The following is a 14,198-nucleotide window of genomic DNA, read 5'->3' as shown; positions in this document are numbered from 1 at the left end:
AGGGGGAAGAAATAAATAATTAACATAGATAATAATTTCTTATTTGTCGAAGGATTCTAATAATTTACTTTAACATAGGTTAGTATGTCTTGTTTAAAACCTAGATTGAGGAGATATAAATATTCAAATATGTTATGTGGGCATAATTTTAAAATAATAGGTTATATAACCTAATTAAAACATAGATAGTCTCAACGTTAAGAACACAAAATTTATTAATCTCTATCTATATTGTAAATTATTACACAATCTTTACCTATATCAACAAATAGATGACCACATCAGTCAAATAGTAGAAATCGGAGAATGAAACAATAATTAATTATTAATAATTGGCACAAGAACAACCAAGAAAGGGCATGATGTGGAGAAAACATGTCTATGTATATACACACACACAAACGACGTGTACAATAACAATAAATTAAATTTCATAATGATTTAATGAAGCTGCATGATTTCCAGAACTCAATTAAACCCACATAATACCTTGTCATATGAAGTAAGATTCGAACTTCGGGAGTGTGAAGAAGAATTATGTAACTTTTGGGAACTTATTAGTCCTTAAATCAAATCAATTAATTTAATAAATTTCCATTATTAACTATCTTGTCATTATTAAATTAAATTACGACAAATTTACAAAAAACGAGAAACGAATATCTTCCAACTCAATGTCTATGTTCAATTCAAAAGCAAGATAGTACATAATCGAATAAAGTGCATAATATAATTTAATAAGAGTTAATTAAAATATAAACATTAAATTGAATAAATGAGCACTTGATTCATCCAAGGTGTTGGGATACATTCTACTGTAAAGTTATTCAAGACAAAAATATTTATATTAACTTTAAGTTGTAGATGTAGGAGTAATGTAACTAATCTAGTAGACATGATAATCACAAGAAATAAGAGCGCGGCGTTACACTCATCCAATACATTTTGTGACTCTTATTCATTTTACATTCCACACTCAAATATTAAGTTGAATCACTTGATTATTGGAGTATTTATGGTCGCCCCTCTCACGTCGTAGAAGGTCATGTACACTTAACGTTTGTCTAAGTGTGCAAAACTTCGTATGTAAGAGTGAAATCAAGATCTTGAAGTCAACAAAATCTTTATTTTAAATAAATTAATTAACTTAGCACACAAATTTATTTACATCAATGCACTTGATGCATTTATTTAAGGGGAATTTGGCCCAATAACCTAACTTAATAATGTATTTGATTAAATGGCATTTGACCAATTATAAAAACAAATAGAAAAATTCAAAATATTTTAGTTGGTAAAATGACAAAATTCTCCTTTAACTTTTCTCATTTCATCCTGCCATTTCTCCTCCAAATTCACCTTAAAACTCTATTTTTCTTTTAAAAAAAATAACGTCTTCTTCTTCCCATTTTCACTTTCTTCAATTTTTGGTCCTCAAAACTACAATAACATATTTTCTTCTCTTCAATTACCATTCTTGCTACCCTAAAATTATGTTCTTTGTTATATTTCTTCACTTTTTTTGGATATCTTTTGAGTGAAGAAAGATGCTATTAGGAATCGCATCTATGTTGTATTTTTATTATTAAACAATATTTAGTTGGTATTATTTTGGTATTTAGTGTGTTTTTTGTATTATATGCAACCATTAAATGTAATAGCATTTCAACTACAATACGAAATATAGAACGTTACTTCAGTCGTTATCTGCTGTAGTTTGATTTTTCAATAAAATGACCTCTAATAATGGATTCACCAACGTATATATTATAAAAAGATTGACTAGTCAAAAAAACGATTGAAATAACATATTTTATATTATTGAGATGGTAAAAACACAAGTCATCACACTCATATGTGTCGATTAAATTAATGAACATATCTATCAACTTTTGTACGTGTCATGTACATATTACAATATAAATAAGTTTCACATATTATTTTTAAGGAACAAACGGACCGTAACTACTTATACTCGTATTTATGCACGTAACAGCACAAGTGTTGTTTTCATGTCCAGTAACGACACGTGTGTCATTGCGAAAGTTTCACATATATCCAATTTTTTCAACAAAACAACATTCAATAATGAACTCCTTAACATATGTTACTGACATGAAAATGTTTATACTTCGTTAGGGGTCTAATGTTTGAAATCATTGTGTTGGAATAAAACCAAAATATAAGAGAAATAAATAGAAAACGGCACAAGAGCCGTCCATTTCACGTTTTATCTATAAATATGAGTTGAGAAATATGCTCATTAATTGTCAGTCTAGTCTCCCAATGATGTCACAGCTGTCATTATGATTGTAAATTTACATTTCCATGAGAACGACACTTGTGCCGCTACTAAGATGAGAACGTCTATAAGAACTTTACAGCTATCATTATGCTTATAAATATACTTGTCTATGAAAATGACACTTGTGTCATTGTTGAGATGAAAAGTCTATAAGAACGGTATTAGCATCGTTACTGGAATTAAAATTCTAAGAGAACGGCATAAGTGATGTTACCAAAATATAAACTTCTATTATTACTGTGAGAACAACACAATTTAAGGCGTTCAATTCTAAAGGTCGTACCTTTGGAAACAAACGAAAATAAAGGAGAAATCAATAGAATAGCTCAAGTGCCGTTACTGATAATAAAATGGCACTTGTGCCATTCTATCAATAATTACGAGTTTAAGCAGCCACGATCGTCCTTGAGTCAAGAAATAATAAGTTGAACTCAATTAAGTTGCAAGGTGGACATAACATTTAAAAAAATAAAAAATATGCTCATTACTTTTATTTTGTTGAAAATAATAGAATCACTTGTACTTTAAACATCTTTATATCAAATAATTTTACATCATTTCAATCGTTCTTTGTCACGTGATTAATTTTTCTCGCATCTTTTACAGATCCAATGTTTGAGGATGAAAGATCATTGAGAACGATACTTGTGCTGTTATTAAAATGAAAAGTTCTAAAAGAACGGAACAACCGAACAAGTGCCGTTTAGAGGATGAAAATGTCATTAAGAACGACACTTCTGACGGTATTGAAATGAAAAGTTCTAAAGAACGACACAAGTGCTGCTATCGAAATATAATTTCTTCATGAGAACAACACTTGTGCTGTTACTTAAAGAAAACTACACTTGTGTCATTCTATCTATAAACACGAATATAGATAACCTCAAAGCACATTTCAGTTGCAAAATGGATATGTCGTTTACAAAAATTGAGAGATGTGCTCATTAATTATTATTTCTGCGTATCAATGCAATGACTTATGATTTTACTAACTCGATATCGTATAACTTATGTTAATTCAACCATTTTTTGTTATGTGATCAACATTTCTAACTTTTTTAAGTTAAGGGATCCATGTTTGAGGTCGCTACGTTGAAAAAGAAGCAAAATTTGAGAAATCAACATAATGACAGAAGAGCTGTTAAATGACGCTTGTATCGTTCTGTCTATAAACACGAGTATATGTAGCCATGACCCGTCCATGCCCCGAGAATCAATAAGTTGAACTCATTTCAATTGCAATATAAATATTCCGTTTATAAAAGGTGAGAGATGTGCTTATTGATTATATTTTCTAACGAATCAATATAATGACTTGTGATTTCACCAACTCAATGTTGTATAATCTTTGTCAATTCAACTGTTCTTTGTCATGTGATCTACCTTCCTAACTTTCTTAAGTTAGGGGATCTATGTTTGAGGTCGCTGCATTGAAAAAGAAGCAAAATATTTGAGAAATTTGTTAAACGACACTTGTGTCGTTCTGTCCATAAATACGAGTATACATAGTCATGACCCATCCTATCCTCGATTATCTATGATTTAAGCTTATTTCAATTGCAAGATGGACACGTCGTGTACAAAGTCTGAGAGATGTACTCATTAATTATATTTTCTAATGAATGTAGATAACAACTTGTGATTTCTTCAACTTTATATCGTATAATTTATGTGAATTCTACCGTTATTTGTCACATGGTCAACATTTCTAACTTTCTTAAGTTGGGGGGTCCAATATTTGAGGTCGCTGTAGTGGAAAAGATGCAAAATATTGAAAAAATCATCGAAACGATACAAGTGTTGTTAAACGTCACTTGTGTCGTTTTGTCTTCAAACACTAATGTGAGCCACCACAACCTGCCCTATCCTCGATAATCGATGATTTGAGTTCATTTCAGTTGCAAGATGGACACGTCGTGTACGAAGTTTGAGAGATGTGCTCATTAACTATATTTTCTAATGAATGTAGATAACGACTTGTGATTTCTCCAATTCTATATTGTATAATCTATGTGAATTCTACCGTTATTTGTCACATGGTCAATATTTCTGACTTTCTTAAGTTAGAGAGTCCTAAGCTTGAGGTCGTTGTAGTAGAAAAGATACAAAATATCGGAAAAATAATAGGAACAGCACAAGTGTCGTTAAACGTCACTTGTGTCGTTCTGTCTTTAAACACTAGTATGAGGAGCCACGACCCGTCTGGTCCCCGATAATCGATGATTTGAACTCATTTAAGTTGTAAGATGGACACGTCGTGTACAAAGTTTAGGAGATGTGCTCATTAATTATATTTTCCAGCGAATGTAGATAACGACTTGTAAGTTCTCCACTCTATATCGTATAATCTATGTGAATTCTACTATTATTTGTCACATGATCAGCATTTATGATTTTCTTAAATTAGGGGTTCAATGCTTGAGGTCGTTGCGGTGGAAAATATGTAAAATATCAGAGAAATCATCAGAACGACAAAAGTGCCGTTAAACGTCTCTTGTGTCGTTCTGTCTATAAACATGAGTATATGCAGCCACGACCCATCCATACCCTAAGAACCAATAAGTTGAACTAATTTCAGTAAAAAGATAGGCATGTTGTTTACAAAAATTGAGAAATGTGCTCATGAATTATATTTTCTAACGATTCAATACAATAGCTTATGATTTCACCAACTCGATATCGTATAACCTATGTCAATTCAATCGTTTTTTGTCACGTGATCAATCTTTCTTACTTTCTTAAGTTAGGTGATCCAAAGTTTGAGGTCGTTGCGTTAGAAAATAAGCAAAATATTTGCGAAATCAACAAAACGACACAACAGCCGTTAAACGACACTTCTGCCGTTCTGTCTATAAACACAAGTATACACTGTCATGACTCATCCATGCCTCGAGAATCAATAAATTGAACCCATTTAAGTTAAAAGATGGGCATTCCATTTACAAAAGCTATGAGATCTGCTCATTAATTATATTTTCTAACGAATCAATACAACGACTTGTGATTTCACCGACTCGATATAGTATAATCTATGTCAATTTCTTTTGTCACATGATCAACCTTTCTGACTTTTTAAAGTTAGAGGATCCAAGGTTTGAGGTCATTGCGTTGGAAAATAAGCAAAATATTTGAGAAATCAACAGAATGACTTAAGAGCCGTTAAACGACACTTGTGTCGTTCTGTCTATAAACACAAGTATACGCACCCAAGACCCATCCATGCCTCGAGAACCAATAAATTGAATTCATTTAAGTTGAAAGATGGGCATTCCGTTTACAAAAGTTGTGAGATGTGCTTATTAATTATATTTTCTAATGAATTAATACAATGACTTATGATTTCACCACCTCGATATCGTATAATCTATGTCATATCAACCATTCTTGTAATGTGGTCAACCTTTTTATCTTTCTTAAGTTAGAGGATCTAGTGTTTGAGATAATTACGTTGAAAAATAAGCAAATTATTAGAGAAATCAACAGAACAGCACAAGAGCTGTTAAACGACACTTGTGTTGTTTATCTATAAACACTAGTATATGCAGTCACGACACAATTATTCTTTGAAAACTAATAAGTTGAACTCATTTTAGTTGTAAGATGGACATACCGTTTACAAAAATTGAGAGATATGCTAATTAATTATATTTTCTAACGAATCATTACAATGATTAGTAATTTCACCAACTCGATATCTTATAATCCATGTCAATTCAACTTTTTTGTCACGTGATCAACATTTCTGACTTTCTTAAGTTATATAATCCAATGTTTCAGGTTGTTGCGATAAAAAATAAGAAAAATATTGAAGAATTCAATAGAACAGCACAAGTGTCGTTACTGATAATGAAACACACTTGTGTCGTTATGTCTATATACGCGAGTATAAATAACCACAGCTCGTCCGTGCCCTCGATAATCGATAAGTTAAACTTATTTAAGTTGCAAGATGACATGCCTCTTACAAAATTTGAGAGAGATATTGCCTATTTATTACTTTAATTGCTTATTTATTATTTTGTATATATTGTATTTGTATTTTCACCAACTCGATAACATATCAAACATATCGTTTTCAACCATTTTTTGTGACATGATCAACATTTATATGTTAAATAAGATAGTCCATTATTAGAGATCTTTTCATTGAAAACCCAAACTACAGTAAATAACAACGGTAGTGTTGTTTTTCGTAGCAAAAAATGGCTAGAGTGTTGTTCTATTTATCAGATAACAGTTGGAGCACCATTATCATCCTATAGCTGCAGACAATACAATAAATAATACGAACTAAAATATTATTCAATAAAAATGTGCAATATACATGAAATTTCTAAAAGTATCTGTCTTCTTTCTTCAAATGTAATGAAAATTTTCAATGTAGATAGTATGCTTATCAAAATCTTGTTCAAATGCTCAAAAGATACTCAAAATAGGTGAAGAATATAATAGATAAGAAAATTTTAGAGTAGCAAGTATGACAGTTGATGATGAAAAAACACGTAATTGTGATTTGAAAACCTAAACTTGAATTTGGGAATTAATTGGATTGATGTGGGTGTTAGAGTCTTTTTCCATGGTGGAGATATTTATGACATTTGACATTGTTTGTTTATTGTATTTCATAATTGGAGGCCATTTGACCAAGAAACATTAAGAGAGGGACATTAAGAGAGAGATAATTAACCAAATACATTGCTTGACTAGGCCCTGTAACCAACTCTCCCTTTATTTAATCTATAAGGAGTTGACTTTGTACATAAATTAAACCTCTGCTGGATAGAAATTAAAATTCAGATTTTAATTTAAACCCTTGTTTGAGCCTCATTTAAAAAAAAAAAAAAAACTTTCTTAAATATTATTTTGACATTATTTCAAATACACATTTTTGATAAAATGATATTACACGCAAATTCAAAATTTTTATTTATTTTTTAATTATACAATTCACATTAATACACTATTCAAAAATACATTTTTATGACAAAAATGAGACTCAAATAAGGGCTAAGTCAAAGTCAATAATTGATCTAAATCATATATATTTTATGAAACTTGTAACTTTTCAACTACATATCTCATTAACTTTTATCAAAATTTACTAAAAATTTGATTTTAATTTCCAAGGCTAATTAACTTAGCACACAAAATTAGGCTCTGTTTGATCCACATTCTTTCAAAAAATATATTCTTAAATAGAAATTTGGCATCATTTTAACCACATATTTTTTAATAAAATAATATTATATGTAAATTCAAAAATTTTTTTTATTTTTTAATTACATATTTTTTATCAATATATTATTTAAAAATACATTCTTATCAAAATAACGTGGCTCGAACAACGGCTTATTTACCGGCGAAGAATTGAGCTTAATTTCCTCATGCCACAAGGAACTGACTTTTGACTACGAGGGCTGTGAGATTTCACGTGAAATTCATAATTTATCCTCATTAATTGTCTAAATATCGGAGGGTTACGGTCAACACGGGCAGTCGGTCGGGCAGCCCGGTTCGAGGCAAGTGGCCCTTCATCCCCAAGGTGTTCGGAACTTAAACAACACAATTTCCCTCGAAAATTAAGCTAAAAATTCTTCGCAGGTAACAAGTAACTTTATTAATTTCTCATTTCCCATTCCCCAAATTCATTCCAGTAACAGTTATTTATCCGTTTCCTACATTGGCTCTGTGATTTCTTCTTGAATTGGTGGTATTGATAATAAGAAATAAAGAGAGATGGAGATCGACGAGATATTTGGGGATTCACGGCGGGAAAACGTCCCCACGAAGAGCGCAATCTACGTGTGGGGATATAACCAATCGGGTCAAACGGGTCGAAGGGGCAAAGAGCACAACTTGAGGGTCCCGAGACAGCTTCCGCCAGAGCTGTTTGGTTGTCCCGCCGGCGGAAATTCCCGGTGGCTTGACATTGCTTGTGGCCGTGAGCACACTTCCGCCGTCGCCTCCGATGGCTCGCTCTTCACCTGGGGTGTGTAAAGTAACATCCCTTCTTTGAAATTATTTTTGAAAAATTGTGTTGTCATTTTCTTAGTATTCGCTATGCATATTTTTCAAGATTTTGAATTTTTAACCTAATTTAATTTACTAATTTTCATATATTTTTAAAAAATTTCGAATTAGCTAGTATTTCTATGTTTTCTTTTCTTCCTATTCGCTGTAGTGGTATTTTAGTTAATTGAATAATTGGGGGCTCTAACAAGTTTTAAATTGTGCACGAAATTGTATAAGTGGGTGGAAGAAAGGCAAATAGTAGAAAGTAACATGTGAAAAATGGATTGGACATAAAAAATGAGTTGCAATTGCCTGTCATGTGATTATATTTGTTATCAGTATTACATGCACCATTCTTTTTTCTGCTTTGTTATCTTGGAAATTCAGTTTACTACACCTTATTGGCAGAAACTCTATGATGAAAAATATAAAATGAGTACCGACAATAGATGGTCTAGGATCTATTCAGTCATATAGTTTGGCTTGATGACCTGCTTCTTTTCCTCGATATTGTTCTTGTTTTCTTGCTAGTGGCTTTAATATTTTAGGAACCTGTGCTTGTATGCTTCTAAACAGGGGCTAATGATTTTGGTCAGCTGGGGGATGGGACCGAAAAGGCTAGAAAAAACCCGAAGAAAGTGAAGCAGTTGCAGTCTGAATTCGTGATCTCTGTATCTTGTGGGGCACATTGTACTGCAGCAATTGCAGAACCACGTGAAAATGATGGAACTATATCGACAAGGAGACTCTGGATTTGGGGACAAAACCAGGTTTGTTAGACTGAGTTTTTGTTCTATTTCATTCTATACAAATATTTTGATCACTGCAAAGACATCTATATTTACAGTATCCAATTATAGAGCAAACCAGAGATATCTTATTGTAAATACAAAAATCTATTTGAACCTTAGCATCCTATCACAATTCCTCTTGTTGGATCGCAGTTAAATTAAAGCTAGCTCAAGCTTACTAAATGATCCCTTCACATTCTAAAAACCATTTTTTGCCTTTCCAAATTTTAGCGGAAGATCAACAAAGGCTTGTCTCCATTTTCCGACGAGTGTCCATCGTTCTCTGATTTTCTTAAAGTAAATTTCTCAATCAGTCGGTGACCTACATTTAATGCTGAAGAGAGAAACAAGACAAGTGTATTACTAAGTTATAACTTAAATTTCAGCTTCTGACCTTTTGGTTATCTTTCAGTAGGTGTCCAATGAATTTTATTTTTCTGGTCTTGACACTGTCATTCTTCTTTACTAGTCAGGCTCTTTTCCTTTTAGGGTTATCAAAATATCACATTTGCAATTTTGCAAAAATCCTATAAGCAATAAAGCTTTTATAGCTTAAAAAGTTACAGATGTGATATTGTTCTTGATTACAATGGTCAGTGGCCATAAATAGTATTGTCAGCATACAATAAAAATTATATAAAAGAAAGCGCTGAAATTTTCTCTTTAACCAAGCAATGTACATGAATTAAATTTCCTCATCAGGAGTAATTATAAATTTTTAATGATCCCCAAGTACACTTGTAATTCCTCTAGAGCTATTCCTTTTTCTTTTTCTTTTTTTAAATCTCTTGATCATTATCCTTCTTTTTTTCTTCACAGGGTTCTGATTATCCACGCTTATATTGGGGAGCCTTTACTCCAAATACGGTATTAATCTCTGCCTATTAAGTTATGAGGATATTTCTTACACTCATGCATAAGATATGCATCAATTTCATAGATAATATAGGCCACTTGTAGGCTGAATAATTTAATAGTTTGTATTATTTGTTTCCCAATCAGATCTATTCTTCTAAGTGAGATTCTCCTTTTGGATCTTTATGCTTGTATCTTGTGATGAAAATGTACACAGTCCAAGTGCTTCTCAGAACATGATAGTATTTTCAACTATATGATGTATATGTGTGACTTGCCATTGGTTTGAACAAGTTATCTTGCGATCCTTAGAAGATTATCATTATTAGATCAACAGTTAGCCATTAATTATCATCTGTTTTTCTAGACTTTCATTACTAAACTAAAAGACAAGTTCAACTCAAAGGTTTGACTGGTTGGTGGATTGCGTCATGATAAAATGTTTGTTGGAAGAAAGTATGATAAATGGGAGTGTTAAGATTATGTTAGAATGAATAAAGTAAGAAATGAGATTTACGCAAACAAGTGGGGATTTGACTAATAGATATAAATTAAAGATGGGACAAGTGGCGATGCCATGTTATGCTTAGATCAAGCAACCCATTGAAAAGAGCAAATGAGAGGTGGATCAAAATTGACATGGCCCGACGTGTACAAGAAATTTGATTTTATTCTAATTTCAAATAGATGTAGCTCGAAATTGAACAGAGTTGTGAAAAAATTATATATGCTTCTGCCCCCATATTCACTTAGCTCATTGTTGTTTGCCTGCTGTCAATATATTTTTTTCTCATATTGTTCATGTTTTTATTGTACAATTTTGTCGATCCAGGTTATTCGCCAAGTTTCTTGTGGGGCTGTTCACGTGGTTGCTCTGTCAGAAGATGGCTTGCTACAAGCATGGGGTAATGTTTTCTAGATTCTTACATACTATTACCATACTAAATATTCTTGATTATTCTATGCTTCTGAGGTATATATCTTCTATGCATTTGTTTGGTTTGATGCTAGGTTTACATGTGTATGCATAAATGCACAGGACCTTTTCATCTTTGTCATCCTTAATGTCTATATCTTACTAATACTAGAACTGTATGAATCAAAATGTAACTGTTCAAACCATTAGTGTTTCAAGATTTATTAATTAGAGTGGTGTTAATGTTCTGCTAAATCAGGCTATAATGAGTATGGCCAGCTTGGCAGAGGTATTACCAGTGAAGGCCTTCAGGGGGCTCGTGTTATTAATGGTTATGCTAGGTTCCTTGATGAAGCCCCCGAGCTTGTGAAGATTACCCAAGTGTCATGTGGGGAGTACCACACAGCAGCCATATCTGAGGAAGGCGAGGTGTAAGTGTTCCGAAGGACCTTTTTTGGACATAAGTCATTTTGTTAAGCATGATGATAGTGGTTCTCCACATGGCATGAGTGAAGTTATTGGAAGTTGCTATCCAATATAAAATTCCACAACCTTGAGTTGTCTATTAGTTGTATTAGAAGAAGAAAATTGATATAGGAAAGCATTGCATAAATGTCGATATGTTTTGCCTGGAATTTTTTATTTTTCTTTGAAGAACTGTAGCACAATCATATAGGTTATAAGCTAGATACTCTGGAAACACGCTCTTCTCTTTCAACATTAAATATTCTTGTAGACAATCATGGTAAGCCATTAATTGATTCTTATCATCAAGTTACTGTGTAATTTGCTCCCTTTGGAAAAACATGATTTCAAATTTGAGTTGTTGCCTCAGGTAATCCTCTTGATCATTTGAAATGATTGTTTTTATTTCACAGCTATACTTGGGGACTTGGAAGCATGGGTCAACTTGGGCATTGTTCACTTCAATCTGGTGACAAGGAACTGTTGCCTAGGCGTGTAGTTTCCCTTGATGGAACATTTGTTAATCTTATTGCATGTGGGGGGGTGCACACGTGTGCTGTGACTGATAAGGGGGCCCTATATGCTTGGGGTGGAGGCCAGGCTGGGCAGTTGGGACTTGGGCCTCAAACTGGATTTTTTTCGTGCACTCCAAATGAATCTGAAATGATGCTTCGCAATATACCTGTTTTGGTGATCCCAAGTGGTGTGCAACTTGTTGCCTGTGGGCATTGTCACACGCTCATTTCTACCAAAGATGGAAGAATTCATGGGTGGGGTTACAATAGTTATGGTCAGGCTGCTAATGAGAAATCAACATATGCTTGGTATCCTTCCCCGGTTGATTGGTATGATATGGAAAGTCATTACTTCAATTTTTTTCCGAGTAAGAGTGTGATTGGCTAAAGCCCCCGAAAACTAAATATGTAAAGAGAAGTAAATAAATAATTTTATTAAGGTTTGTAAAAATGTTACTTAAAAGTAACTTTTAAGCTTGTGCATATGGTTGCCTAAGCTTAAAAGTTACATATTACTGCTTCTCCTTTTTCTGAGTCTTAGCCAAACATGTTCTTATGAACGAGGAAGTATGCTGATGACAGCCTTTTCATGTAGGTGTGTAGGAGAAGTCCGGAAATTGGCTGCTGGAGGTGGCCACTCAGCAGTATTAACGGATGCATGTTCCTTAAAAGAATTATGCGAGTTTAGGCTAGCAGACACTGTGACTCTGTCAAATGCTTCAGTGATTGAGGATGTTGCATCGAGAACTGGTTCAGATGCTTTAGCACGCCTTTGTGGAAGATTAAGGTAATATCATGTTTATTTGGAGCATGCTTATTTTCATGTATAAATATATGTAATATATTATATGGTTTTAAAAATGGCCACAGTACCCATGATATTACAATGAATTTGCGTTTTGCTTGTAATGAACAATTTTATCATCTTCAAAATTGTGACTGGCCTTGGTTATTGCACAAGGCATTTATTCATTTTGAAAATTTCTCTATTCTTTTATGGATTTTATTATAGTTAGAAATCTCTTGATGTCAAATTCATTAACATGTTCTAGAGTGTGTTCACGTTACCCAAAACATCATGAGGATTGGAAGTTTACAACTTCAGGAGTGGGGCACGACTTGACCTGCAAACGACTATTACAGGCTTTAAAGTTTTGACTATAAACAAACAGTTACATTATCCAAGGGACTAGGGAGCAAATGAGTGTATAGGCCCAAGAATATAATGATAGTGTTATTGAACCGCTCAGTAGCTTAATAGTACCGAGACGTGTTAATCGAAGTACCTGCATCATAGGAATTCTCATCAGTTATCATTCACCGTTCTTCTCTCTCATTTCTCAACTTTTATAGTAAGAAATCCAGGTGAGACTTTTTATTTGCTTTTGCAGGAAGCATTTGCTTGATGGTGGAGATTGCAACTGTGATGATGAAATTGGTGTCTGAAGGCATTGACAGATAAGAGTCACCATTGTTTCACTGTAACATTTCCATATTGCAATTATTCAGCATGAGAAAACTGTAATTGAGGGTTCTTGTGCATTAAAAAGTGTCTTGTACTGTCGACATTTTCTGTAGATCTCATGGAAAGTTTGACATTCTTATATATAAATAAAACTTGTAGCTATCAACTTTATTACGAATCTTGCCATTTTCTTCCTGTCCGGGCTAGGCTACCAATTTGACATGAAGCTTCGTATGATTTAGATAAAAATTAGATTTTTAATAGATTTTAATAAAAGTTAATGAAATAAATAGTTAAAAAAGTGATAAAAAAATTGTGGGTCCTATAGAATATGTGGTTGAAAATGTGCTCAAATATATGCTAAATGTGAGCAGAAGAAATGCCAAAGGTACATGGCCGGTCTTTATTAGCTTGGTTAAATTTTGCTGAATGGCTAAAAAAATTTAATAAATTTTTTTTTATCTAGTTTAAATTTTTTAAAAATATGATTTAAATTGAAAAATAAAAAAACATAATAAAATAAATAGATTCAGCATGGGATCAGGTTCTTCGTTCCTGCCTCGTTTACTAATTCCAGCCTATTTGGAGAGAGGGGGGGGGGGGGGGGGATGAGAGTTGGACGAATTCTGGAAGTTGGGGACCAAAGTGTCACGTTTAGAGGTGGAAGGACCTACCATGAAATTAATGAAGGACTTTGGATGAACACAATATGGGAGCTAGGGACTAGATGGACTCCATGGAAACTTGTCGGCCATTGCGATCGCAAGAAGGAACTCAGTACGACCAGTACCCAAAACTTTCAAATGGTGCGATCGCGATTGTATTAACGGTAATGCAGGTCGTGTGGTGTCCCAAGCGACAGATTCCCAAATTC

At 33.1% G+C, this 14,198-nt stretch overlaps 1 protein-coding gene across 2 annotated transcripts; it reads left to right on the top strand.

Annotated features, from left to right (window-relative positions):
* The first annotated feature begins 7,789 nt into the window (after nucleotides 1-7,789).
* On the top strand, nucleotides 7,790-13,502 carry LOC111400938 (ultraviolet-B receptor UVR8). 2 transcript variants are annotated; one of them, XM_023028413.1, is made up of 9 exons: nucleotides 7,790-7,906; nucleotides 8,030-8,294; nucleotides 8,894-9,087; nucleotides 9,928-9,975; nucleotides 10,796-10,868; nucleotides 11,139-11,310; nucleotides 11,758-12,189; nucleotides 12,455-12,646; nucleotides 13,251-13,502. In XM_023028413.1, the coding sequence occupies exons 2-9, from the start codon at nucleotides 8,042-8,044 to the stop codon at nucleotides 13,303-13,305; spliced, it is 1,419 nt and encodes a 472-aa protein (XP_022884181.1). In that variant the 5' UTR covers nucleotides 7,790-7,906; nucleotides 8,030-8,041; the 3' UTR covers nucleotides 13,306-13,502. The 2 variants fall into 2 exon arrangements, with proteins under 2 accessions (XP_022884181.1, XP_022884180.1); XM_023028412.1 differs by having other exon boundaries at nucleotides 7,812-8,294.
* The last annotated feature ends 696 nt before the right edge of the window (nucleotides 13,503-14,198 follow it).

This window comes from Olea europaea, chromosome 10 (assembly GCF_002742605.1).
Source record: "Olea europaea var. sylvestris chromosome 10, O_europaea_v1, whole genome shotgun sequence".
In the NCBI taxonomy this organism is placed as follows: domain Eukaryota; kingdom Viridiplantae; phylum Streptophyta; class Magnoliopsida; order Lamiales; family Oleaceae; genus Olea; species Olea europaea.
Note: the sequence above shows the minus strand (reverse complement) of the source record. Positions and strands in the feature narration are given on the sequence as shown.

What these genes read in the sequence shown, in the direction of transcription:
- LOC111400938 (XM_023028413.1), top strand. Translation starts at nt 8,042, where the DNA reads ATGGAGATCGACGAGATATTTGGGGATTCACGGCGGGAAAACGTCCCC. An exon ending in TGGCTTGCTACAAGCATGGG is followed by an intron (nt 10,869 to 11,138) that starts GTAATGTTTTCT and finishes CTGCTAAATCAG; the next exon opens with GCTATAATGAGTATGGCCAG. An exon ending in CGCCTTTGTGGAAGATTAAG is followed by an intron (nt 12,647 to 13,250) that starts GTAATATCATGT and finishes TTGCTTTTGCAG; the next exon opens with GAAGCATTTGCTTGATGGTG.